The sequence below is a fragment of the Sinohyriopsis cumingii genome, chromosome 4, assembly GCF_028554795.1.
Source record: "Sinohyriopsis cumingii isolate HCF-2022 chromosome 4, ASM2855479v2, whole genome shotgun sequence".
NCBI lineage: Eukaryota > Metazoa > Mollusca > Bivalvia > Unionida > Unionidae > Sinohyriopsis > Sinohyriopsis cumingii.
The window spans coordinates 87784614-87812068 of record NC_142964.1 but is presented as its reverse complement, the minus strand read 5'-3'; the positions used below and the strand labels follow the sequence as shown (position 1 = coordinate 87812068).

At 34.9% G+C, this 27455-nt stretch overlaps 1 protein-coding gene across 3 annotated transcripts in view; it reads left to right on the top strand.

Moving 5' to 3' along the window:
• Window positions 1-27455, top strand: part of LOC149801612 (furin-like protease kpc-1) — a 237224-nt gene that overhangs the window by 165898 nt on the left and 43871 nt on the right. For 2 of the 3 annotated variants that reach the window (XM_089955873.1, XM_089955872.1), the window contains exons 10-13: window positions 981-1084; window positions 4745-4862; window positions 11267-11568; window positions 22903-22944. In XM_089955873.1, the coding sequence (XP_089811999.1) occupies window positions 981-1084; window positions 4745-4862; window positions 11267-11568; window positions 22903-22944 (566 nt within the window). The remainder of the gene's footprint in view (window positions 1-980; window positions 1085-4744; window positions 4863-11266; window positions 11569-22902; window positions 22945-27455) is intronic. The other variant, XM_089955874.1, reaches the window with a different exon arrangement.

Here is a 27455-nt window from a genome sequence, read left to right as displayed (position 1 = left end):
GCAATACATCACTCAGATTGTGTGCATCGTCATGCTCATTGCAGAATTTGTGGACCTGACTTCATGATCGAGACTAGTTAGTGTTTTATATCAGTAATTTGTCAGTGTGTTTTGTATTTATATTCTGGTACTAATCCACATGGATTATGTCAATGGTAACAAGAATTTTAACCAGCTGTATATCCAGGTTAGTAGCAAAAATAAATGTACATTTTTCAGTTTTCTGTTAATAAGGCGTTTAATATATAGATTACACTTTTTTTGCTCAGATTATCCTGTTTCTGCTACATATATTAGTAATATTTATACCTCTCTAGGGGTTGGCATGTATGATCAAGTATGCCATTTCGTCCCTTGCATCCCTCTAAACCTTGTAGTTGTCTTCCTTGCCATTATATATATCATATTACCGTTGGGGCACATTAATAAACAAATTGGTTATGACTTTGCGGACCCATTTTCCCTATGGCAGCCATTATTTCTGATATACAGTTATCTTCCTTTTCTTAATGCTGGAAGATGGAAGGCACAAGGCAGATTTGTTTGCATTACAAATCTAACAATGTAGAGTAAGTTGCAGTACACTTAAATATATTTCACCTGTATGAATTTACATTTACTTTTTTTTGTTGTTAGGAAAATGATCTTGAACTAGCACTAAGTACATCAACTTTGCTTGAAATTCAGGAACATATTTTGACAGTATAGGCATTACTGTTTTCTGCAATGCATTTATATCATTTTAAAATTTCAAAAAAGTCTGAAAGAGTTGGTTTTTTTTAATAATTTACTTTTAAAGTTCAGAAAGAAGTGTTTTATTTTCTGGGTTTTATGCATACATTTTAAAAAATTATTTTGTTAATTATGAGGCTGAGCTGATTTCGGAAAAGAAGGAAATTCAGAGTTTGATGTAATAATAGGACATCTCATGAGATGAAACAGAATAAAAAATAATTCTAGTTTTAAATTGTGAATTTCAGCCCCATGTTAACATGGCGTGACCTGCAACATATTGTTGTTATGACAGCCAAACCATTTAACCTTCATGATTCAGACTGGATTACAAATGGTGTTGGAAGAAGAGGTAATATTTTAGCCAAATATGCTGAAAAGTCCTATCTGTGTAATAAATTGTTACATTTACGTAACAGATATTGTGGATTGTGGATACTATGACACGATTATATAGATGTATAGAACCAGGTTGTACGAAGTAGCCATGATTTAATGGTTTGCTTGATGGATTTGTGAACAGTAGTCCATTCTAATCTTAAGCCTCTTGAAATGTGAATGCCAGGTGGAGATATACAAGGGTTTGTTCCTCATATGTTTATATGTAAAACATAACTTGTCACCAATTCTGTATTCAGAAAGTGTTTACACTGTCACAAGGCTATGGGCGGTCATATATGGTGAATTTAGAAAATTGTTGTTAAAGTTAGGGACCAACCATGTAATTTTCAGAGGCAGGGGCTGTTTTTTTGTTTTTTTTTCAACCAGGATATTTCTTTTTCTTTTACCTTAAGATAATTAATTTTGAACAACTAATATAGTGGTTCTCATTAGTTTTGTTTCTTCATATAAATCAGATAAAAAGTACTTTTTTCATGCTACTGTATATGGGGACCAAACTTTTTTCTTCAAAAGAGCACCTGCCTCACCTCCAGAAAATTAAATGGTTGGCCCTTTAACATAATCAAATATCATCACCACACAAATACACATATATATACACACTCACTTAATCACTATCACACATGCATTAAATAAAAAGTCTTGATAGAGAAAGGTAAAGGAAGCGTGCAACTTGTTGGTCATGACAGACTGAATGGTACTGTTGTTCAAACTTGCCCGAAGATCACGTTGAATTTTTCTCAAAATAGAAAATGATAACCTTGCATCTGTATAGCTGTGAGGGAGTGTCATATGTGCAGTAACCACATTGGTTCAAATGCTTTCACATGTTTTGGGATTGAGCTCAGCATTGGTGTATTGTCCTGATACTGTGTGGTGTTGATGTTGTACGCTGTATAATGACTTATCTGAGTATGGTGTTTGCAGTGTGTGAAAAGAATGAAATGCTTCCCCTTGCTGCTGCATTTCGTAAAGACAAACTCTCTCAACCAGGATTGAAAAATTTAGTTTTGCTCACTCCACTGATGGCTTGTCCTTACCCGAATCACAGCTGTGTTTCAACATTTTGCCTTCAAAAACAAATTGCACTTATCAAAATAACATATGTAGTAGAATCTGACTTCAAAATACCCAATAATATGTAATAAAATTGGCTTGAACAATATCATTGGAGGCAATAAAGAATAATAACTTTTTGTTTTTCAACACGCTTTGATCTAGCAAAGTGAAATAAATTGGGTCTTTCAATTAGTGTGCATTACCTATGCAGATCAGCCTAATTGTCTGTCCCACAGCATGATTGAAAGACATAATGACATCACCCTAGCTATTGTCAAATAAATAAGTAATCTTTGAAACAATGGTTGTTTACCTCTGATTGCCTGACCTTTTAATTGCCCCTATGGCAGTTAATGATATAAACTGCCCCATGGTATAGTTTATGAGTACTAAAGCAGGACTATTAACTGTTTATACAGGCTTAACTGTTTATACAGGCTACAAGTTTCATAATGTGGTTGTCAAGAAATGGCTCTCCCCTCTCACTCTCACTCTCTATCTCTCTCTCTTTCCTCTAAAATTACTGAAAATCATAGTTTTTTTAAAACATAACCACATCAAGGGGTTTGGAGTAAAAATGTGTTTTTTTGTGTTGCATGTTGTGTTATGGCAGGTATGAGATACATGAAATATTGTTTGGTTCATCACTGCCATACATGCAGTGTCACGATATGTTACACATAAAACACAGTATAACCATAATCAGACATCTTTATGAAACACAATTTCCGATAAATCCAGTTTTAAAGAATGAGAGATTTTATGATACTGTTGCCCCAATGAGCAGAGGGCAGCAGGGCCGGCACTAGACCTAGCCAGACTATCTGGCACCCTAGGCAAGGTTAGATTCTGGCACACACACGCACACACACACACACCCGAAAATATCAATTTCCAAATTTATAAACAATAAAAAAAAATTAAAAATGCGCCCCCCCTGAAATCAGCGCCCTAGGCATCTGCCTAGTTTGCCTATATGGTAGCGCCGGCCCTGGGCGGCAGTAGTAAGTTGCATAGGTTTAATTATTAATGCTCATGGAATACTGTCAACCCTGGACAGTGTATACAGTTAATTGTCATAGAGGCAACTAAAAGGTAAAGGTAGTAAGACCACCATTCCACAGATGGACAATAGCTCGGGTGATCTGCTAGTCCTTTTAGCATCTTTGAGGAAAGTCCATTAGGTTAATTTGCTTATGTAAAATACATGAAGTGGAATCAGCCAGTTTTTGGGATGCTAGATAAGCCAGAGATGCATTTTGAAGAAGAAACAATAGCTATTTTCTTTTTTTGTTGTCTTGCAGTGAGCCATCTGAAATCTAGTTTATGATCTGCAGGAAAGTTTCTTTGAAGTCAGATTTACCCCATATATGTAATCATGAAAAAGCAAAGTACAGTTATGTTGGTAGTTTCAGTTGCTAGGTTAGGAGCAGTATGGAAGTGTTATTCTTTTTTTTTTGGAAGGCGTTATGTCAAGCCATGGCTGTCTTCTACCATTGTGAATGCCAGAATTAGATCGACACGTAACTAGTGTGGCTGCTGCTGCATGTTTGATGTTAACAGCAATGCAGATGGAGTAAGATCATTTTCAGTGTTCAAAAACATTCATCAAATTTGAACAACAATTTCATCCCATCTCTAATGAGTGCAAGGATTACCACAAATTAAACTTCAAATGGCTTCAAACCCTCCATTTAAATGTTGAGAGCAGCACAGTTTGCATCTGGAAGTTAATGCTGTACTCTTCTGTCCAACAAATCATGATAATTAGAATTAATGTGTGAATGATGGAAAGTGTATGCTAACTGGATTCGCATTTGATTTGACATGGATTTTAAAGACAGGGACTTTGTATATTTTGATGCCTCACTGATGTAAAGGAGTATATACCCTGTCCATCCATCATACTCTGATGAAGTTGTGTGTTGCATTGGATCATTTCAGGCATTGTTGGTGCATCAGTGTTACATGGTTCTGATTGTTGAGTGTGCATTTTTGTATATGTGATGACATTTGAAAATGCTAGCTTGTTTTGGGGGAGTTGTTCAATTCTTCAAAGAAACAGGTATTTTATTTTCTGTATTCAGATCTGAATTTTCAGACATTTATTTCTCAGCTTGTATGACTAGATAGCTTATTCTTTGTTGTGAAATGTTGCTTATATCATGTGCACTGATACACCTAGGAACCATAACATCACTTTTTCCATCTAAAAGAATAACAAACCCACCACTGTCAGCAAAGTTGGCAGATATGCTGCACTTCATGCAGAACATTGTTCAGGTATAGATAATTTTAGTTCAGTGTTTCTATGAGCAAAAAAAAGCAACACTACTTTGCTTTTGTAAGTCAAAGATTTTAAAACAGAAAGTCATTTCGTCTTGGAGACATTTTTGTTTTGACTTGCCTTTCCTATTTTTGTTTTGACTTGCATTTCCTCTTTCTGTGGAAACATTGTTCCATTGTTAATATATTGTTTTATTGCACTATTAATATACTCTCTTTTGGGTGAGTGAGTTGTACATTGTTAATATATACTGATTTGTTTCAGTGAGTCATTCCTTTGGATATGGGTTGATGGATGCTGGGTCCATAGTGGCCCTGGCAAGGAACTGGACAACAGTGCCACCTCAGCATATCTGTGAAATTCGCTCTCCAGATCAGAATAAGTAAGGACTTATAGGACAAGCTTAAGAATACAGTGAAGCTACTATTATTTATTGGGAAGCATTTGTTGTGGATTTCTTGGTTGCTGCAAATCATGACTCTACAGACCCTTGTTCAATCGACAAAATTAAGTACTGTTGAAATTTTTGTTTTTGTTTTCTGTTTTACAAAACCACACAAACTGATTCCCTGGAAAAATACTAAATTCACAGTAAAAGAGAAATTCAGTCTTTTATAAGCTGATTGCATTGTCTTTTCAATTGCAGGTTGCAGGTTCGAACCCTGGCGAAGTCATACCAAAGACTTATAAAAATGGTATTAGCAGCTGCCTCGCTTGGTGCTCAGCACTCAGAGGTTAGTGTTAGGACTGGTTGGCCTGATGTCAGGATAATGTGACTGGGTGGGACATAATGCTGCATGTTCATTAAATGTTGGAATGTTTTCGGAGAATTTTTCATACCAAAATGCATCACTTTATACTGATAAAATCTATCTGGAGTTACAACTGATGAAATTTCTTTTCTCTTTCCTTGAATTTGATTTGCCAGAATCCTTTTAAATGGTCAAACTTAGTAACAATTTTCATATTTCCAATTTTGTTGTTGCAATCATCTGTTCTTGGCATTGGAAATGAATATGTTTGGTGAAACTATTGAGTTTTATGTAATGGGTACACATGTGCAATGTATTACATGGTTGAGGCACAAGAATACATGGTAACTCAAGTTATTTTTACTTGGTTCTATGAAATCATTCTCCAGTAAGTAATGAATTTCTTTTTTCAAATATTCCAGTTTGAGAAGATTCATCCTATAAGGATGCTGTTTCACAGTTGTAGAATCTAGAATCTCAACATGAGAATAGATTTTATTTTGTTTTTCTTCTTATAGAGGTTAAAGTTTCTGGCCAAGATTGTTAAATATTTCTGAATTCTGATGATTGGTTAAACATTTGTCACTATAGTCTGATTGCATTCCATTGTTTACATCCTTGCTGTTTACATCCTCATCTGGAATAATGAACTGGGTTATATCTACGAAAATACTCCTTTAGTATATATATGGCAAAGTTGTTTCTATTTCTGCCTGGCAGGAGTGTTAATGATACAAGTTAAGTCATTTACTTTCTTGTCAGTTGCATAAGGACCACAAAAGTTAGCCCTAATTTTGTTTTGAGATATGGGCAAGAGAGCCAGAATTTTATCACCAGGGTGAAAATTCCATTCCTGTGCGTTTCTGTTGTATCTTAATTTTATTTTTGACTGAGTAGATTGAAGATTAGTTCTTGCTACTTCACAAGCCTTTGACAATTTACATTTGAAATCAGAGACATAGTTAAGAAGAAGTCTTCATTTGAAAGAAGTTTGTCTTGCAATAATTTCAATGGTCCACGGGCAGCATGTCCAAAACTTCAGAGGACTAAAACCCAATGATTCTTCAACTAATTCACTAGCAGCATACGACAGCAAATGAACACCTTATCCCAATCCTTTCCTGTATCAAAGCAATATGACTCTTATTCTTCATCATGTGATACCATTTTTGCAAGGCCCCTTGACTTTCAGGGTGAGAGGCAGAAGATTTAAATGGTTAGATGCCTAATTCATGCATAACTTGCGTGGAAAATTTCAGACATGAAATTTTGTGCTTGATCAGGTTGAACAGATTTGTGAAGACCAACAAGTGTAAAAACTTGATCAAAGTTTTATGTTTATGTTTTATGTTTCAATATTTTTCTCAAAGGAACTACTTCTAGAAAGTATTGGTTGCCTGACTTAGTCTTAGGTAGGAGACCGACAGTCTACCCTTATTCTACTAAATGGTTCATAAAATGTAGGAAGAGGTTGCAGATGAGCCTTATGTATCTCCTGATTGGGTTTTCCTACCATTTGACAAGCGTGATAAGATCCAGAGTATTTAGAAAGATCACTTATTTTCATCCAATAAAAGTTATTAGAGATCTCGTGACAAGTTTGTTTGACTCCTAAATGACCAGCTGTGAGAGTGTCATGGGTTACAGTAAGAATTTCCAGTTGATTTTACCTCCGAAGAACAACTTAAGAGTTCACTGACCACTCATAACCATTGGGTGCCTCAGGTGGTCTCCATTTTTTCATAAGGATCCCATTTTTCATAAAATAACAAAACAGGTACTTCTGTAGCATCAGTTTCACTAAGAGCCCACTGCAACAACAGGATATTTCAGGCTCTTTTTCCTGTTGGACAATGATAATTCTTTTGTCACCCTGATTTGAATCGAGAGAATCAGTAGTAAAAAGAGGATCACAGTGATCATATCTATTGATTAATCGATATGAGGACCAAAGTGACCTCATCAAAAGACATACCAATACATGTAAATGTGTTAGCTAAACAAAATAATTTCATGATCGACATTATTCTCAAGAACTCTTTGCGATAGCTCTGATAACTGCACAAGCAGGTTACAAATCAGGGACTTCAGTCTCAAAAGGATCTACATTTTGATCCAGACATGGCTTGTCAATTACAAGTGGATTATTCATGACTTCATCTCCAACTGGGTCATTGCCTAGTAATAACTGAAAACCTTCTGTTGGTAAAAAACGTCATTGTTTCAACTGTCAAGTCTGATGTCAAATTGACACAATGGAGAGGAACATTAACAAAGCTGCACTCCACTCCCTGAATAAGAACATTTTCACCAGAAGAAGACTTCTCTGACAAAGACAAAGTACCTGATAAAAAAAGACTCCAAGAAGCTCATGTCCCTTAATATTTTGGTAAGGATAGGCTTGGCAGAATTACCAGTAAGTGATTATCATTTGCCACCCTGATTAGAATAAAGAGAATGAGTAGTTAAAAGAGAATCACTTTGATCAATACCCTTTGATTGATCCAAACAAGGAGTGAAAGTGACCTCATCAAGAACCTGACCAATACATGCGTCAGCTAAAGGAATACTTTCCTGATCAACGTCATTCTTAAGAACTTTCTTTGCTATAGCTCTAGTAACTGCACAAGCTGGGTATAAATCAGGGAATTCTTTTTCAATAGAATTGACTTTCTCATCCAAACAAGGATTGTCAGTTACAAGTGGATTAACCACAACCTTATCTCCAGCTAGGTCATTGCCTAGTAATAAATTAATGCCTTCAGTGGGTAAAGAAAACACTGTTCTGACTGTCAGCATTCTGAGACTAAGTCTGATGACAAATTTACACAATGGAGAGGAACATTAACAAAGCCGCACTCTACTCCCTGAATAAGAACACTCTCATTAGAAGAAGACTTCTCAGAAAACAGGCAAAGTACCTGATAATAAAAGACTCAGAAGCTCCCATGTTCCTTAAAATTTTAATAGGGATAAGATTGGTTGGATCACCCATGAGTGATATAAAACCCTTTGACATGAATGGTTCATAATTCTCCATAATCAAATCAGACTGGGGTTTGTTAGACCCAACAAATGTATTGCGTTCAGTAAATTACCATGACCTTAAGCTCTTAGAAATAAGAGCATTTGGAATAGGTCTGTCTTGATTCTGTTGCTTATTTTTCAATTTGTAGTGATCAGAAATAACCTGACCCTTCTTCTTGCAATAGGTATACATAGGAAGAGATAAGGACTTCTGGTCAATTTTATCAGAAATTTGATTAGGCTTTAATGTCACTTGAACTCAAGTAATATGAGATGTATTAGAATCAACTTTCTTGGCTAAGCACCACCTATCAAATAACCTCTCTTTTTCTCTTGCAAATTTGACATGAGTTTGTCCAGCTTCTTTTTTATAGTTCCTGAATTTTTGTTGATAAGCCTCAGGGACCAACTCATAACTCTTTAACCAGATTATAGTCAGCACTTTGCTGTACTGACAGGGAAGCATAGATGTCTCGGGCTTTGCCAAAAAGTGCACCCTGTAATAATATAGTCCAATTCTCTCTTGGCCATTTCAAATTTACAGCAATTTTATCAAAATGAGGAAAATATTTATCTACATCTTTTTCTCTGAAAGGTGGCACTAACATAATATTCTTAGTAACATCAAAACTTGAATTTGTGTGTAAAGTGGTGATGTGCTTTTCACTTGCCAGCTGTGATTCTTTTAATCTAAATTGATATTCCCTTTCTTCCTTTTCTCTTTCTCTCTGCAAATCTGTCTTCCTTTTCTTTTTGCATTTGCATTAATCTTTCTCTCTATCTTTCTCCAATTGCATTTACATGTTTTTCTTCTTTCTGTAACTGCATTTGTTTTTCACTCCTCTTTCTCCAGTTGCATTTGCATTTGTTTGTTTTTTTCTGTCTGTAACTTCATTTGTTTCTCTCTCTCCTCTTTCTCCGAAAGCATTTTCCACTCTCTTTCCTCTTCATATAATTGCATTTATTTCTCTCTTTCTCCAGTTGCATTCTCTCTTTCCTTTTTATCTAATTACATTTGCATTTGTTTTTCCTCTTTTTCTTTCTGAAGTTCAAGCCTTCTTAATTCTAATTCCATCTTGTATTTTAATTTAAATTCCTTTACATTTATGTTAAAGTCTGATACAAACATACTAATCAAATCCAAAGCACTTTTATCCAAAATATTCTTTTCCACCAAATATTGGACCAAAATATATTTTATTTCTTGCTTTGTTAAAGAAGCTTTTATCTCAGAAAGATCATATTTTCTGGCAAACTGAATCGATTCATCTTTTTTCGAGGAATCTAACTGTTCCTGGGTTGGATTTGAAATGAAGATCCCCACTTTAGATGACATTATAAAATTTGTATTCCGGACGAGCCCCCAATTTTCTGTTATGAGTCTGTGCTCTTAAAATAAGTAACAGAAAAGAGTGAAAGTCAGCAAGCTCTGTACAATTTAACAAATAATTTATTTCCCTAGAATACAAAGTGAAATTGCAAAAAATGAATTTATGGTATTGCAAATTTAAACCCAAAATAGGCCAAGAATTAGATCAGACACAAGTCCTAGTAATATAAAATCCTGAATAAAACTCAGTACATGTCCCGAAGATATCCAAAACCAAAGGCGATGATGTGTCTTTTATAGTTTATGGAGTACTGTTGTGTCAACAGGCTTTTGTTGAATCACAGTAATATAATTGTAGGTTTGAATATATTATAAATTCCAGTGAATGTCTTTATCCAGAAATGTTATCAGAGCACTTTTGTATTTCCAGAGCTAATAATCGCTTGAATTCAATAATTTGAAGAAAATAAAAGTGCTAGATGTTAAAGCACGAATGACCAAATCCTCACAATCACAAGATTATTTCTCTACTTGACCTCAGGCTACTATTAGCATTTTCTATTAAAAAAAACACCATTACCTAATGGAGAAAATAATCTTTTAGAGTGATATGATGAGCCTTGTTTATTTACAACACAATAACCTGTAAAATTCACTTAGGAAACTCCAGAACCATGACCCAAATCAACATATTTACTCCTTGTTTAACAGAATAAAAATCCTGATATTAGGCTGATACACAGAGAATAATTTACCTTGTAATGAAATAAAAAATTTTTTTTAAAGCTGACAAACAAATAACTAAATTAAATATACATAACACAGTGTACCACTGCAGATATTATGACCAAAATTAAACCATCATATTTGAATCGGTTTATCAAAATTATATAATATGGTTTGAAGGGAAACAACATGAAATTTAGTGTTATGTCTTTAAAAACATTGTTATTTGACAAAATTTGATCATTTCCACTATTCATCAGTTCAGTACATCTGCAGTTCAATATTGTGGTTCAGTTTATAATGCTGTTCTTGCTATACCATAGTTTGGTGCATAACATGGTCAGCGATTATGTACCCCAGCTACTGTGTTATAACTAGCTGTACTAAGAAAAATTGGTTTATAATATTTGTAATTGTGTCTTTTATGAGCATGTTCCTATTATTAAAAGGTGTCCACTGGTTATAATTTCAGTGTAGAATGGGGTCCCCGGCTGGCCAAGTAGTCTAAATGTGCTCTGTAGATCACTCACATCTCACTTCTGTACATGTGGGTTCAAGTCTCGGCTTGACCAGTGTGGGTATGTGGGAAAACTTGCCAGTAGTTTCCAGTGCTGAAAGCTGGCATTAAAACCAGAAAACTGAACCAAAACAATCATGATTGCAGACCCCATCATCATAGTGTAAGATAGTAAACACAAACTAATTTTACCATGGTTTAGGATTAGCATTTAAATAAATCCATTCCTTCTTCAAAAAACATGTTACTGTTGCTTTAAAATAAAATTTAAAAAACAAAAATAAGAAACATACTTGTATGACTTATCCAGAATAGCCTGAAATTCCAGGCCTGTGTTTCCAGGTTGAGTACTTATGCATTTTGAATTTTAGTTGCTCTTGTTGTTTTTCTTAACACTGAAGTATAATTATCGCTTTGATTCTTTCTTTTTCCAGGCCCATCCCAATGAATGGGAAGATAACAGTTCCTTTGTACACCAATGGCTGTGAGGGAACCTCAAGTCATGTTAAATATCTAGAGCATGTACAAGCTCGTATCACACTGACTGCAAGTCGCAGAGGAGAAATCCAAATTTTTCTTACTTCCCCCATGGGGACACGCTCTACTCTGTTAGCCAAAAGAAACAGAGACACGTCACGTGAAGGTTTTAATAATTGGGCATTCATGACAACCCATACATGGGGAGAACTGGCTAAAGGCCAGTGGATACTGGAGATTGAAAATGGGGCTAGTTCATGTAAGTATGCATGCATCTGATTGTCTGCTGCTGGTGGTGCATGTATGCAGTTTCTACACTTTGCATCTTATCATTTCAGGTTTATGAGTGATACATAGTTGATACAGACTGAATATAAAAATGTAATTTCCATTAAACAAACATGTCTTGGTACAACATGGATGTAATTTGTTCATTAGTTTGAAGATGATAAAGCTTGTTCTTCTCTCATTAATCCAGAAATAAATATTACAGGTATGGTTTACATATGCCTGCAAACTCACTTTATCAGTATTATTGCATAGTTTGTACAGACTCTTCAATAGTAATAATGCTTTGGATATCCTCAGTATTATTCCTAAAGTGAGATAGCTGACATCAGTCATGTACATAAATAAGACTAAAGATGGGCAGGTGGTGATATAAAACTATTTACCTAACCATGCAATTCTCTGTTTCATCCTTCCTCTGGCACTCTTGCCCTCCCCTTCTGATCAAATTTGCCCCAAATTCAAAAATGTAAAATCTGTTTTCGAAGGAAGAAAACAGCATAAGAGTTAGGGTATAGTGCATGGATGAGCATGTCAAGAATGTATAGAAATAATATTCAGAGACTCACTAGCATTGATATAAAGCAACAGGTTTTGGAGTATACTATAAATCATGAATACACTATAAATCATGAATACACTATAAAATCAGGACTACCCTATAAATCAGGAATACACTAAAACAGGAATACACTATAAATCAGGAATAGATTATAAAACAGGAATAGACTATAAAATTATGAATACACTATAAATCAGGAATACACTATAAATCAGGATTAGACTAAAACAGGAATAGACTATAAAATTATGAATACACTATAAATCAGGAATACACTATAAATCAGGAGCACACTATAAATCAGGAATACACTATAAAATCAGGAATACACTATAAATCAGGAATACACTATAAATCAGGAGCACACTATAAATCAGGAATACACTATGAATCAGGAATACACTATAAAATAAGGAGCACACTATAAACCTGGAATACACTATAAAATCGGGTGTTAGATGATTTGCTTAAAAATTTTAACATATGACATTCATGCTATTTTAGATAATTGCTGAAGAAATCATGTCTATATATATTTTTGTAATTGAACTGCTTTAGAGTAACCAAGTTGTTAGATATGCATTGTTCAGTCAGTGGCAAATAAGCCCTGAATGTGCTTGACATAGTTACAATTGATTAGGCTAAGTCAAAGATATGTTTTGATAATTCTTGTAATACATTAAATGGTAAACAAGATCAAGCACTGAAACAAAAACTAATGGTTAACAACACTAACAAACACAGAAGACTTGTCTCAAGTGATGTAAAGTCCCCATTTTGACTTAGAACTGAGCGTGTAAGTTATCACATCTTGACGATATTTCACTGGTTTTAACCCTCAACCTAAAATGTAATTTTTTAAATTATTTCATAGGAATGAATATATAATTAGTGTTTTCAATTATTCTTCATAAAAACTTGAGCACTGAAGGAATGATTTTATTTTAATTTAAAATGAAACAAAATTAAGGATGGCAAAATAATCAAAAATGGAAAAAATGTGTTCTAGTCTGCTTACGTAAAATTTGAAAGTTTATATTGTTTTTATGGTTTTGTTTACACCGTTTCCTTTTGATTTTACAATAAAGACCCAAGACTGGTTGCTTTGTAACAATGCCCTAAAGTATATACTCTTGTATCTGCTTCAGTGGCTTCAAAGATACATATGTCTTTTATAGGAATGAATACACAGAATTACATCACATTAAAACCATATTTCACATTTACAGTCTTCTTTTCAGAACTAAGTCTCTTTTTTGACTGGTAGGTACTGTATTTTGGTAAAGTACAACATGCACACAACTGCAGCAGCTTTGATCCAAACCTGCCATCTCTTAAAGCACTGATAGGTCAGGATCTGTGCTGTTGGTGCTACTTTTTTTACTTGCTTGCAAAGCAGCTGGGAGACTAATAGAATCTATCATATTGTGGTATGGGATAGGGATTTCCCACCCAAGGTACAGAATTAACTGCAGAAATGAGACTTTGAAAAGTTCATGCCCACGTAGTCGAACCCAGAGGGTGGAATTTCCCTCTCACACATACAAGGATTTTTTTTCTCCTTCAGATACGTTCTACAATTACATTACATCAGGAATAATAGCCTGCTAGCTTGTGAATCAAGCCCTACTAAAAGACAAAAATAGTCTTTTTGTATCTCATACTTTGTCTATTTAAGACCACATTATACCACACTATCTATTGTTGACCTCATGCAAGATCATTACAAGTTAGCGCGACTTTGACTATTTTCACTTACTCAGTTGGTAACACAGATAATATTAGCAAGTTTTTTTTATGCTGCATTGCTAATTTATACTTGGTTTCTTATTTGGTGTTGTTTTGATAGAATTGTTAACATGGGATTATGCCTTAGTTCATAGCATGGCTATAAGCTTCTAACACGAGACTTTTTCACTTTCTTTTCAGTTAGTAACGAGATTGATTTGGCGAGTTTGTAATATTCTGCATTTCAAATTTAGTCTTTAGTTTTCTTTTCTTTTGTCATTTCAGTGGGAATGTCATCCAGGTGCTTAAAGTGCAGAAAGTTTAAAGCAAAGGAGGATAAACATGACTCCTGTATTGTATGTACGAAATGTACATTGTTGACAACATGCAGCATATGTAACACATGGTCAGAAGAAATTTGGGCCTTAGTGATCTAAACGGCAGCAATGGGGAAGGAATGACAAATTAAATCAAGGAAAGAAAGCATCGATGTCATCAGCATTCATCCAAAGTCAACCTCCATTGTGGGTCTTGTGAGGGACACTGGGTCCCTCCCCCCCTCAGAAAGTTCATCTGGTGCAACTATCAGCCACAGGCACATTAGCAGCAGGGGAGGAGGAGGATGTGGAAAATGTACAATCATCTTTCGAACAGATGCATCATCTGGTGCAGGAGATGTAACTCCTGACATAAGAGCAAATTTTGGCCCATTTTCCCTTGCTTGATTCTGCACCTTTTTCTGACTCATTGGGGGAGCTTTCCCCCAGTTGAAGGCAGAGCCCAGTGGGCATAAGTCATCCCCACATGACTGAGCATGACCTTTGGGCCTGTAAGTCAGGGTTCTTGGGGTTTGTCTTGGATCGATTGGATCCAATTCTTAATACCACCACACTGTTACCAGCCATACTGTCATCACCAGCCATTAAGCTGCCACCAGCCATCCAGCCATCCCAGCATGGGGACCTTTTCTCTGAAACAGTCCAGTCAGATAGATTATATGGGGATCTTAGTGACAGATCCATCTGTATAGCTACACAGTTGGCAACTTACCGTTATTATACCAGAGATTTCAGTGAGAAATCTCTCTGTCTGCCATTCTTTTGGAGCAGCCAGTACCAGTGATAACCAGACTGTCTTATATACCACCAGCATCTGGGCTGACCATACACCTAGCACACCAACCAGCAGTTCCAGCAATGCCACCAGGCATGACCTTTTCAGAAGGGGACCTGACACACAGTGAGTGTGACAAAAGTACCAGCAAATGAACCATATTCAGATTTAACTATGGAGTGGACTGAATTCAGCTTTCAAGCAGCAATCAAGGACATTTATCAGGTGTTGGCCATTTCAGAATACCCTATAAAGTCAAGGCATTGGTAGATTTTGGTGAGGAGGAAGAGATGCTGTCCTTCCTCAATCAGCAAAGATTAAAGATATCAATGAATGGCTTTCAGGTAGGATTGGTGACCAGTGTATTTCTAAGGTTTTCTTCTGAGAGTGCCACATCCCGTCAACATTCTCGCTGGTATAATATTCACTCCAACACGTTCAGTATGTATCTCCCAGCCCTTGTCATGAATTGAGCAGCTGTTCCTATGTCAACTCTCTTGTACTATAAAGGCAGGAATGATCTCCTCTCTCTCTTTTAGATCATCTAAGCTTTCTAGTGAATTGGGAAAAGTCTGACCTCCATCCATCCCAGACTTTAGTCCTTCTGGGTATGGAGTTCTTAACTGACCTGAATCTGGTGCAGCTTCTTCGTGTTCACATAATCAAAATCATCTAACTCATCAAGTACATTTCCAACAGGACTTGGATTTCAGGGAGGGAGTTGTTGCAACTCCTTGGATTATTTAGTGTGGCAGTGGACTTGATCCCGCCCAGCCATCTTTTTATATGCCCCTTAAAGATATCGTTGTAAGCAGTTACACCTCTTTTCATGCCCCGTCAATCAAACATTCATGATCACACCTGAGATATGATCATTACTGCATCACTGGCACAAACCCAGGTTGACTAACCAGGGGAATCCCACTGGAGAAGCCCCAAGCAAAAATAACATTATTTACCAACACCAGTATGTACAGTTAGGGTGCCCACTATTCTCAGGACTTCACTTCCATCAGTGGATTGTGGGAGCCAGGGGAGTGGCCTCTACTCGTAAACATTCTAGAAATGAAAACAGTCATCAACACCTTTAACTTATGAAAAAGATCGATTCTCAGGCAAAATGGTCCTTGTTGCGTCCGACAACTCTGTGGTGGTGACCCATCTCCTGAAACGGGGGGAGGGGCACCAAATAACCTGACCTATGTGTTTTGATTTGGCATTTCCTTCGTTGGTGCAACAATCTGCACATCATCTTACGAATCAGACACATTACTGATAGGTTCATTTTCCTGGCTAACACTCTATCTAAGAAAAGCCAAGTCCTTCACATGGAGTGGTCTCTCTATCAGTTGGTCATCACTCTGAGCTTTACACTTTGATTGACCTTTTTGCAACAAGATGGAATTGAAAGCTATCCACCTTTTATTCTCCAGTCCCATACCCAGAAACCTGGGCCTTAGATCTGTCATTCAGTTGGGATGGGTTGTGGGCCTTTGCTTACCCTCACACAGTTCTGATACCAAGAGTAATCCAGAAGTTATGAGGTCAGCAATGCAAGATGATTCTGATAGCCCCTCTAAAGTGGGACAAGTCCTGGGTTACCTATCTACTTGATCTAGTGATAGATCTATCAAGGAAGATTCTGGCCAACTCAAATCTTCTTGAGTAACCATGGTCACAGGTGTTCAATCCTTGTACAGACCTTCTCCTTCTGCACACTTGGCTCTTATCAGGACATCCTTGCAAGATTAACAATTTAAGCCTTTCATTTGTGGAAAGAATATCATGAGCATGAAGTCCCTTTTAGCGGGAAACGGGACATCAGCCTTCAAGCCCTTGCTTTGTAGCTAAAATGGGTTATACTCTGAGATCAGAGTTGCCTTTTGAAGATTACTGTTCATGAGATTAGAGCCATTCCTGTGAGCTTCACGTTCAAACATAACATTTTGATCTGGGACATAATAGAATGTATTGGTCATTTTGCAGAGAGACAACCTTCTGGAGTTTTTACCTCAGAGATTAGCTTCAAAGAGGCAAATCATGAATCTGGGGGTCTGACAGTAGTAGCCTATCAGCTTAGCTGGATTCACTAATGAAATTTTGTTGGTAATAAGATTCAATATTTCTCATCTAAACCCTAGGTAAGGGTCACAGGTAAAGTGACCATAGGCTATGTTGCTTATGTAATTAGGAGAACAGGTTACCATTAACATAGTGAATCCAGCCATCATTCTCTGGAAGGATATCCAAGGTAGAGGTTGGATGCTCAGCATTCCCTCCTCCTATTCCTTATTCTCCTAACTTTATGTGATTGGGGAACATATTTGAAGGAGAAGGCAATTTTTAAAAAAGTAAATTATGTTTCTCTGAGAATACTTCTCCAATCACATTACTTAAAAACTGCTACCAACCACCTTGCCATGCGATCATCCTCATTAGTATATCTCTCATCTAAAAAACTAGCGACACAGGGAGGTGGCAAGGGGAGGTAATGTGCAAGAGTTATTGCCTTTTGTCCAAATGAGATAGACAGGAAAAGACAACTTGTGTCTTATAATAGGGCTGGATTCGCAAGTTAGTTGGCTAATATTCACAATGTAATGTGATTGGGTAAGTATTCTTGGAGAAACATAATTTACTTCAAAATTTGCTTTCTTTGATTTCTCATAAAGAAATAATGTTTGGATTCAAAGATGGGTATGGATATAGCTTTATTAAATATAGAGTATTTTGAAATGTTTTTATCTCATTAGAAAGAGAATAAAACTTTTTTTCCCAACAAATTCATTTTGTTGTAGACATGGATTACTTGTGGGCAGATACAATTTGTCCTTTTAACTGCAAGAAATACTGCAAGCATATATGTTGCCCAATGCATAATGATGTCATTAGTGTCATCGGGTGCATTCATGTTGGATGTGTTTCTCACATTCCTAAATGTGTATGATCATGTTTTCCAGTGTAGAACACAAGTGAAGGACATCTTTATTTCATCAAGTGACTGATGTATGTCACATGTGAAAGGTATGCTGGTCAATGGAAGTATATTAGTATGTAAACAAATCATGGTTGTTAACAAGCTTAACATCTTTGTTTTCAAAATTTGAGTAATTGATCCAGTCTCCATTGTTGTTATCCCAGAACATATTAGCACGATAAAGATGCCATTTATGACTGGTTCAGCCCTTGATATAAATGTAAAGATCAACCTTAACTAAAACACAATCAAATCCAAGAAACATGCAAAGGTAATTACCGGTAATTCAGACTTGTAGTGGTAGGCTCATAGGCATCAGGCAAATTACCTGTACCAATTTCCACTGTCGGATTTAAGTAACATTTCAGTGTCATGATTATTGGTATTAAATCTATACTCGCTGTATATTCTCATCAGCGATTAAACTCTTTGTCATAACTGAAATAGAGAAGAACCTCATAACCTTTTTTTCAGTTTCAAATTATTCATTATTGTGTATGTAACATAAACTACCTTAAATTAACTAACTCTTTCATAACTGATCAAAGATGGCAAGGCATTCATAACTGATCAAAGATGGCAAGGCACCCAAGCAAAATGAATACTTTGTTAAAAAAAGAGCTTGATTTCACAGATATGGACCATTGTGGTTAAGCGAGTTTCAGAGAATTCTTGAATTGGTACTTAGAGATATCCTCAAGGATGATAAGAAGTTTCATTATTACTTCCAATGAAATCACGAGATCACTATTGTACTAATTGAACAATACAGAAATTGAGTTTCGACATAGACAGTTGTCTCACAAAATAAATGTCGCGTGTTTTTGAAAAAAGGAGTCTTGTTTGTTGGTGTATCAACAGTTAGTCTAGTTCCCTGCACTGTGGACTTCCAATTTGGCAGGATACTATTAAACACCACAGCAGGAACCAGACTCGTCAAGAAAACAAAAAGTAGTGCACAACTGCATCTCACCAAATGAAAAGAATAAAGATAGACGAAGATGCTTCTGACTCATCCACATTAGCTAAAGTTGACTCTGCTTCTGTCTTATCTACATCTTGCTGATGCTTGCATTGCTCTAACAGATGCAAGTTCTTTTTCTCCAAAGATAACTAATGCTGGTCTTGCTTCCATTTTTGGAGATGTAAATGTCGTGAAAGTTGAGAAAAATACTAAGACTGTTCCCGAAAAAGTAAACTGAAGAAATTGATAGCTACAAGGATCAGGAGTCCATTTCTCTTGCCCATAACCCGTTACAATGGTGGCAAGATCACAACATCAGTTTCCTGTTATCCATTTATGCAAGAGAGTTGCTCTGCATGCCAGCAAAATCTGTCCCTTCAGAAAGAGTCTTCAGTACTGCAGGAGATAGTGTTTCAAGCCAAAGGGCAACAATCACTGCAGAGAATGTTGATATGCTACTATTTCTGAAGAAGAACATGACTATGCCGTAATGTCTCCTTTGTAAACACAATGAACTCTGGACTTTGATGGATTTACTTAAGAGGGCTAGGACACATAAACAAGTTTCTCTAGAAAAATGAAAATTTGCTAAACTTTGTTTCAAACACAGTAAATAAGCTGACATCTTCCAGTTTTGTGCAGTTGTAAAAAATTTTGTTTTATCCAGTCGCATTAAATATTTTTTGTTCTTTCTTTTATTGGAGAAATTATAGTTTGACAGTGTTGCCAAGTTATAGATGAAAACAAGGGGTTTACAAATTATATTATTAGTTTAATTTTGATTGTCACAAAAACACTTTTTCTAGTCAACCAGATTAGGTTCTTCTGTGATTTTATTTCTGCTGCCTGGTAATTAGTCTCTCAGGTTCAGTCCAAGAAAGGTTTGGAATCACTGATATTATTAATTTACTATATTATTCATTTTTCTAATCAAAGTAGGTTATTTATCAGTGTGATAATTTGTGATTATGTGTAGATTTTCTTGTGTTTATCCCTTGTCATGATTGTACTGCAAGAAATGAATCTTTAGATCATTTTGCTTTGAAGACTTTCTAATCAGGCAAAATTATTCTATAACTCTTTTCCAGTATTTTTATTTCTTGCTTGTAGACGTTTTCACGTGTTTATATATTTATTGTTTTCTAAACAAGTGATGTGATTACTACAGTTACTGGGTGTTTTGGTGGAATTAAAAGCAATATGGTTTCATTTTCTTCTTCATATTTTATTAAATGCAAGGAAATTGCTCATTATTTTTGTACAAAATATGCAAAATCAATATTCAGGTCATAAATGCTATCAATAACCAGTATGTATTGATATGTATCGCAATACAGACATGCCATATTACAATATATTGCAATACATTTTTTTCTGGCAATACTCACCCTACCTATTAATGTATGTCAGTCACCTCTTGGTATTCGTATATTACACTCACATGCAAATTGTTTCAGTTGTTGCACTGTTGCATTTGCTGGCAGTTTTAATTGATCAGGTTCAGAATTGATGCATAATTGGTGGTGGTTCATTTCAAAATCCCAATAATTCAAGTATATTGGTTTTTCACGTACGTCTTGGTATTTACAATCTACACTTGTGAAATTTGTTTTAACTGATGCATGGATGGGCATGTGGGGAAATCATTCTCTAATTTTCAATTATGGGTCCAAGTAACACAAGTATGTCAGCATTTCAAATATGGCTTGGTATTTTTATTCCATGCTTTTCCACAAATCGTTTTAGTTGAATTATGGTCAGCTTGTTCCTATATAAGTAAAAATGTACTTCTTTAATTGAAAATTCCATTAATATTTTTTTTCCTCTACAGGGATCAGAAACTGCAATTGCCTCAATCCTAGCTTATTATTTCAGTGACATTGTCAGTGTTGTTATATATTCCATTCAGCTTGCCAATTTTGTTTTGGCTTGTCCCGATGTTACAGGTGGTGTTGCTGTGGTGACAGATGTACACTCCAGAATGACTAATATCGATATGGTGTTTGCATATGTGCAAATAATGAAATGCCTACACCCTCCCATGCTGTGCTTCACAAAGTCAAACACCATCAACCTGGAGTTGTGAAATTTTGTTTTGCTAGGTCAGGGGTCAGCAAGCTATTTTACATAGAATGCCACTTTTTCCAGATTAATTACAATATGAACAAGCATGTGCCACTAGTAAGAGAGTAACACTTAAAATCAAGATTTTTGGCTGCCCTTCACATGCCACACAAAACCTCTTGATGTGTTCTGTAGGTTGCCAACCCCTATGCTAGGCATTGTTCACTTCACTGATGGATCATCCTCTTCTGAATCACAGTTGTTCCAGCATTTTGACTTCAAAAATGAATCACACTTGAACACTTGTTTCATCTATTGAAATATTCATAGTTTACAGTTTATATATGAGAAGAAAATGTGCTTCTGTTCATGAACTTGCCTGTAATCTTAAATAAAGATGGCTTAAACATTTTCTGTCAAGGCATGATGTGTAATAACTTTTGTTCTTTAATATGCATATCCTTGATTTAACTAACTTAAGATGAATTGCATTGTTCTACATTGTGTACTATGCAAATTAGCATGATGGTCTCACCCCCACCCCCACAGCAGTCTTCAGAGAACCTAACACGTCACCCAAACTATTGTCAGCCAGTCAATTTGTGAAATGTTGGTTGTTTGACCATCTTGACTTTTAATTGTCTCTCTACATGAACTGTCCCAAGGATAGTTTTACATGAGATCCTAGCAGGACTGTTTAGTGTTTATACATACTACATGTAAGTGTCATATATCAAAGCGGTCCAGAACTCTTCTTTTTTCCTTCTTCTGAAAATCATGTTTTGTTTTATTTAATAACAAGCTGTGTCTGGGATTTGGGAGTAAACAAAATCATGTTTTTAGTATGACACATGTTATGACAGGTACTAATTATCACCAGAAAAATGAGGTCGTGGTAACCTATTTTTCCCACTGTTGACTTTGTTGGTCATTAGTAGTATGCCTCAGCGGAGCAGGAAAGGCACCACATTTTGCAGAACTCTTGTGACTGGAAGAGAATAGTGCAAACCCTTATCTACCATAGCATTATACAGTGGCAGATCTGGGTCAGCACATCTTCCCAGTTGTGTGTATGTTGTACAAAGTAAATATGGTACTGTGTAATTGTTACATATTCATTCCACATGATCTCTGAAACTCAGTCAAGTGTGTAACATATGTACTTGATTACAAGTTGAGTCAAACAGCTGACACACAGATTTACATAATGCACCAACAGATCTGGTCTACTCAGCATGTGATGGCAGATCAGGGTCTATGTTGTTTGCAGTTAGACTCATCTTATATGTGAGTATATATGGTAGAGCGCTTTGTCAGAATGTTACCTTTTACAACTTAATTATCACGTCCAAATCATCAGGTCAGTGACATACATCAGAATAAGGTGCTTTACAAGAATCGATTGATTTCTTCCTCATTCATATAGATAAAAGATTTCTAGATATTGCTTTAGAGGTTAAATATTGAGCTTTTTGGCAAGGATAAATTGAACTTTCATATTTCTGAAGGTCATTTCTATGTCACTTTACACAAGCTTTCTGTAAATTTTGGTTTGGGTTCTGCATATGGCAGATACCAGTAAGTGTTAATGAATGGCCCTGAGGCAAATGATTTTTATCAGTTCAGATTAATGTCTTTATCGGAAATAAATATTGCTACTTAAAAAAATGAATGTACCTTTTCTTCATACAGTTTTAGTCAGCAGCTACATTACAGTACATACTCATGCATACAAATATTCATGTCGTTATTCAGATTATTACATAGTTAGTGCTTTCTAGTACAGACTGTATGTTCGTTTTTGTTTATATTTTCGTTGGGGGGGTATGCATTAGAAAAATCATTTTGTTGATAACTCCTGCTCTTTTTATTTCCTAATTTTTGTTGATATTTTTAGCTATTCCTTTGTATTATTTGTACAACAACATCAGCAGTGTTTGTAAGTAAAGTTGAAAGCTTCATTTTTTTAGTCTTTCACATGTGCTTTATAGAATTTTCAGTGGTTTGGCAGGAATGATGCTTTGAATATATATATTTTATATGCATATGTTTGCAAAGAATCTTCTTTGTTACTGCTGTGATGCCATCAAGGGAATAATGAAAACTTGCTGTCTTAGGAAGGAATATAAAAAAAGCATATACAATAATCTGTCATCTATATATTAATGATACATTTCTTGATTTGATGGTTATATTAGATTTTTTACCAAATACCACGTTGCACATATTTTAATCACTTTTAATCACAGAAATGAAAACTTTCAGTTACCATGATTTCAGCTTTTTAGTTGAGAAAAACGTTTAAAATTATTTTTGTGTGTTGTGCAAAAATGAGATTTATGGCAGTATTTCAGTTTTCATCTGTTTCTATAATCAATTGATTTCATGTCAATAAGCATATATGTAAAATAGTTAAAATCCATGCAATGAAAGATGCCAATGTTTTAAATTTACTTCAAGAAATATAAGAAATATGATGTGACACCATTTTGTGTATATATTTTACCAAATTAATAGGTTCTATAAAACTTTTTCAATTTTAGTACTATGTAGTTCTTGTATTAACATATGGATGTTCTTATCCTTCCAAATTAATAAATATGCATAGTCATTGTAAATCTGATGATACAGTTGATAAACAATGACTGCAAAAGATTGAATGTAATCTGTCAGAAATATGGTTAGGTTACCATATTTCTCCTGTGATAAGCACCCCACCCTGCCATCATGGAAGAAATAGTACTCCGACTTGGCACTTAAGAATAAAGAAGGATGTAGAACTGCATACAATTTTTCTACATTTTCTAGATCATTATTAATAATTTTCAAAATATGTTTAAATAGTTAGAAATAAGTCTAATATCAATGTCTATAGTCTCATGAATAAGTGACATTGATATTGACAAGACCAAAACCCTTAGTGATGGCTGCATGTGTAACTGAAAAGCTTCCACGTCATAATACTGTATATATTTATATGCTGAATTTGTCATACATGTATGTAAAATATTCTTCATTTTAAGACTGTAACTGTTGAAAGGTTTAAATGAATCATATGTAAGAAAATCGAAAATATTTTACAATGATTGCTTATTAGAAAGTACTGCATGATTGCTCTGTTTTCATTTTAAGACATCTAGAGATGTGGTTTAAATGCTTTTCTTTTCATAGCTCAGAAATTAGTTTTTTCCATCCTCACCAGAAATCCATTGACATCATATGAAAGAACTTGCTTATTAATACTTTAGAGTAAGTGTAAAAAATTTATTTATCAGCCATTACTCAGCCAGCTTTGGTACAAGTTCTAAGAAACAGTGCACTGTTGTTAAACTTTCTCAGACAAGATGTAGAAAATGCTTTTTTCTTTATGAATAAATTTGTATATATGTATGTTGACGATCAGATTGTTTTAAGTTTTACTTTTGAAGGAAACAAAGTAAATCAAATATATTATTCACATTTAACATCAATGGGTTTCTGCTGTACACTCAGTAAAACTTTTTGTTCTTATATTTATATGGCACAGAATTGTAATCCAGATACAGGCCTTAAAGCTTTACTATAGCAATGTATGTGTTTGTTTGACTTAAGCTTTGGATTTGCCTTAAAGTACCATCAGAGAATACATTTTGTGTTTATTTTGATGGACAAAACCTTAAGCTGTGTCAGAAAGATTAGAAAAACTGCTTATGACCTGCAAACATATTTTATATATCTAAATAAATTACACCAAATTTTAAAAAAATCAACCTTAAATGACTTGTATAACTGATCTTAGCTATGTGCCTGGAATTACTATTTTTGGTATTTTCTGAAGCATGAGATTTAATAACCCCAAAAAATCATTTTCTTGGTGGTGGAGTCCTGGCAGTGCCAAGGATCACCTAAATTTTGATTGACTGAAAATACAGTGTAGTCTGCAATATTTTGTACACTTTTATAGTATTTTACTTTATCAAAGGTTCAAATGCTTAGAAGACAAAAAGAAATAACTATTTTCTTACATACCTATAATTTGCCAAATTTAATTACAGTAAAGTTATCTGTACCATAAATTACCTGAAAAATAATTTTGTAGCATTATTGGATTATGAAAAATTGTTGTGTGCAGAAATATGACAATACAGTAATGTAGAAGTTAAATTTGTTAATTAAGATATTAGATACCATATATACTGGTATACAAGTTGCATCCATCTGCAAACAGTATAGATCCTGATCTGTTATCACATAATGTACTAGCAGATCAGTGTCCATGTTGTTTGTTCTTTTGAGGACTCCTAACTGATCAATTAAAAAGTGGACTGCCCTTTTATTTTATGATTTCCTGTGCTTAATAGAGGGACATTTGTGTTAGACAATCAGCGGAGGCAAATGAAAATAATAAATAAACTTCATTTTGACTACGTTATATTTACATGTGGCCTCTCAGGTCCATGAGAATTAACATGGTTCTTCTTCTTGTGGCTCTTGGAACTACAATATTTTGCTATGGTATTTTTTACACACAAAAATCCCTGTATTTATTCAAACCCTAGGCATCCTTTTTAAAAGGTCAACCCTCTAGACCTCTTAGCTATTGGAATTTGCACTACACTAGATGCAGAATTCGGTACTATTAAAATGGCAGTATGTGCTACACACTGCGTTTTGTGTTTCCAAATAAAAGATGTAATTTATAGGCAACACGTGCATCTTTTTTTTCTTTTAATTCTTTCATATTCTTTTTTTTACAAATGTATAAAAAAAATTATGATGGTTTACTTGAGACTGCAAGATGCCTGATTGCATTTTGCTGGAAGTCCAGCAGGCATGGTTGATATACTATATACACATAGCATATGATTTGAGTTTTGAGCCTTCCATTAGAATGCCAACTATATATAATCTGACAATGCCTTTACAATAATATAGAATAGCATATACAGTACTCCCTCACTATACACATAATATTCCTATAAGTAATAAAATGGGAGCCATAACTATACCTGCCTTATAAAAGGGACTGCTTTATAATGACCTGGGATGAAGTGAGGGATGACTGTACTCTACTTAACTCCAAAGTATCATATTTTCTTGTGTGTAACATAGCCATAGCTGCAAGCAGTGTAGACCAAGACCTGCTATCACATAATGCATCTGTAGATCAGCCAAGTGTGTTTGTTGTTAGTATCTGAAACAAACAACATATACCCCACCTTCTTGGTGTACTATGTATTGGGATATTGGGATCTAAGCTGCTTGGCATATATTGTATATGGTTAAATATTGTGAATAAATCAATCTGATAGAGATTGCAGATGCTTGTTGATAATCAAAACATACTAATGCAAATGCATCACTCAGCTATAAACAAACATACTAATGCAAGATGCAAATGCATCACTCAGCAATAAACAAACATACTAATGCAAGATGCAAATGCATCACTCATCAATAAATAAAACACTGATGCAGGATGCAAATGCATCACTCATCAATAAACGAAACACTGATGCAGAATGCAAATGCATCACTTGGCAGCCGATAAAACACTGATTTGGAATACAGATGCATTGTTTGTTTGTAAACAAAGCATATGAATTGCCTTGGCTTAATTGTTTGCATTAATTCTTTCTCTTTAAACAGTAATTCATGTTGTAAAATATGCTATGAAATGTTCTGTTTTTGGAATTAAAATGCATAAAGTCACACTTGTTTATATTTAGCAGTGGGTAAAGCAGTGGATCAGGTTATTTCTATAAAAAAATGCAAAATACTGTTTACGGTTTGCCAATGACTACTGAGTACTATGAATCACAGAAGTCTGAAGGTGAAGAATTTTGTATAATGAACACAGATCATAGAAACTAGAAAATAGTTTTAAAGTTTTGATTTATGTACTTAGTAAAATTTCAGCTAGTAACACTGAAGTATCTGGATGTAATATGCACAGAAAGAAAAAGGTTATATTTTACTTCAGTTTATTATCCTCCTAAATGTTAATGCCTCTCAACTTCATGATGTTTGTACACCTATTTAAAGTTTGTACAATACTTAACCTGTGTCATAGATAGGACAAAGAATTTATCAGAAATTCACATCAAAGACCAGTTCACAGAATTCATAAAAGGAAGGTGAAATTTTTTAAATTATCCAACAAAAATAGCTGAATGTCCAAAATAATGTTTAACCCTTTACCTCGTAGAGTGTATGGCATTTTAGACCTCCGATACACATGAAGCAAAGTTACCCAGTGCAGTGCGCTATAAATAGAACACCTGTTACCTATTTGACTCCATACATATAGGCCTGCCTGTTAACTGTTAAGCAGTGTAGTGTATGTTACGTTTAACAGCAATTTTAACCATTTTACATTTTTGGTACACATTTATTAAGTATTGAAAAATTTAAGAGTAAAGTCCGATCGTTATAGCTGTGTAATTATTTTTCATGTAAGAATTTTTTATG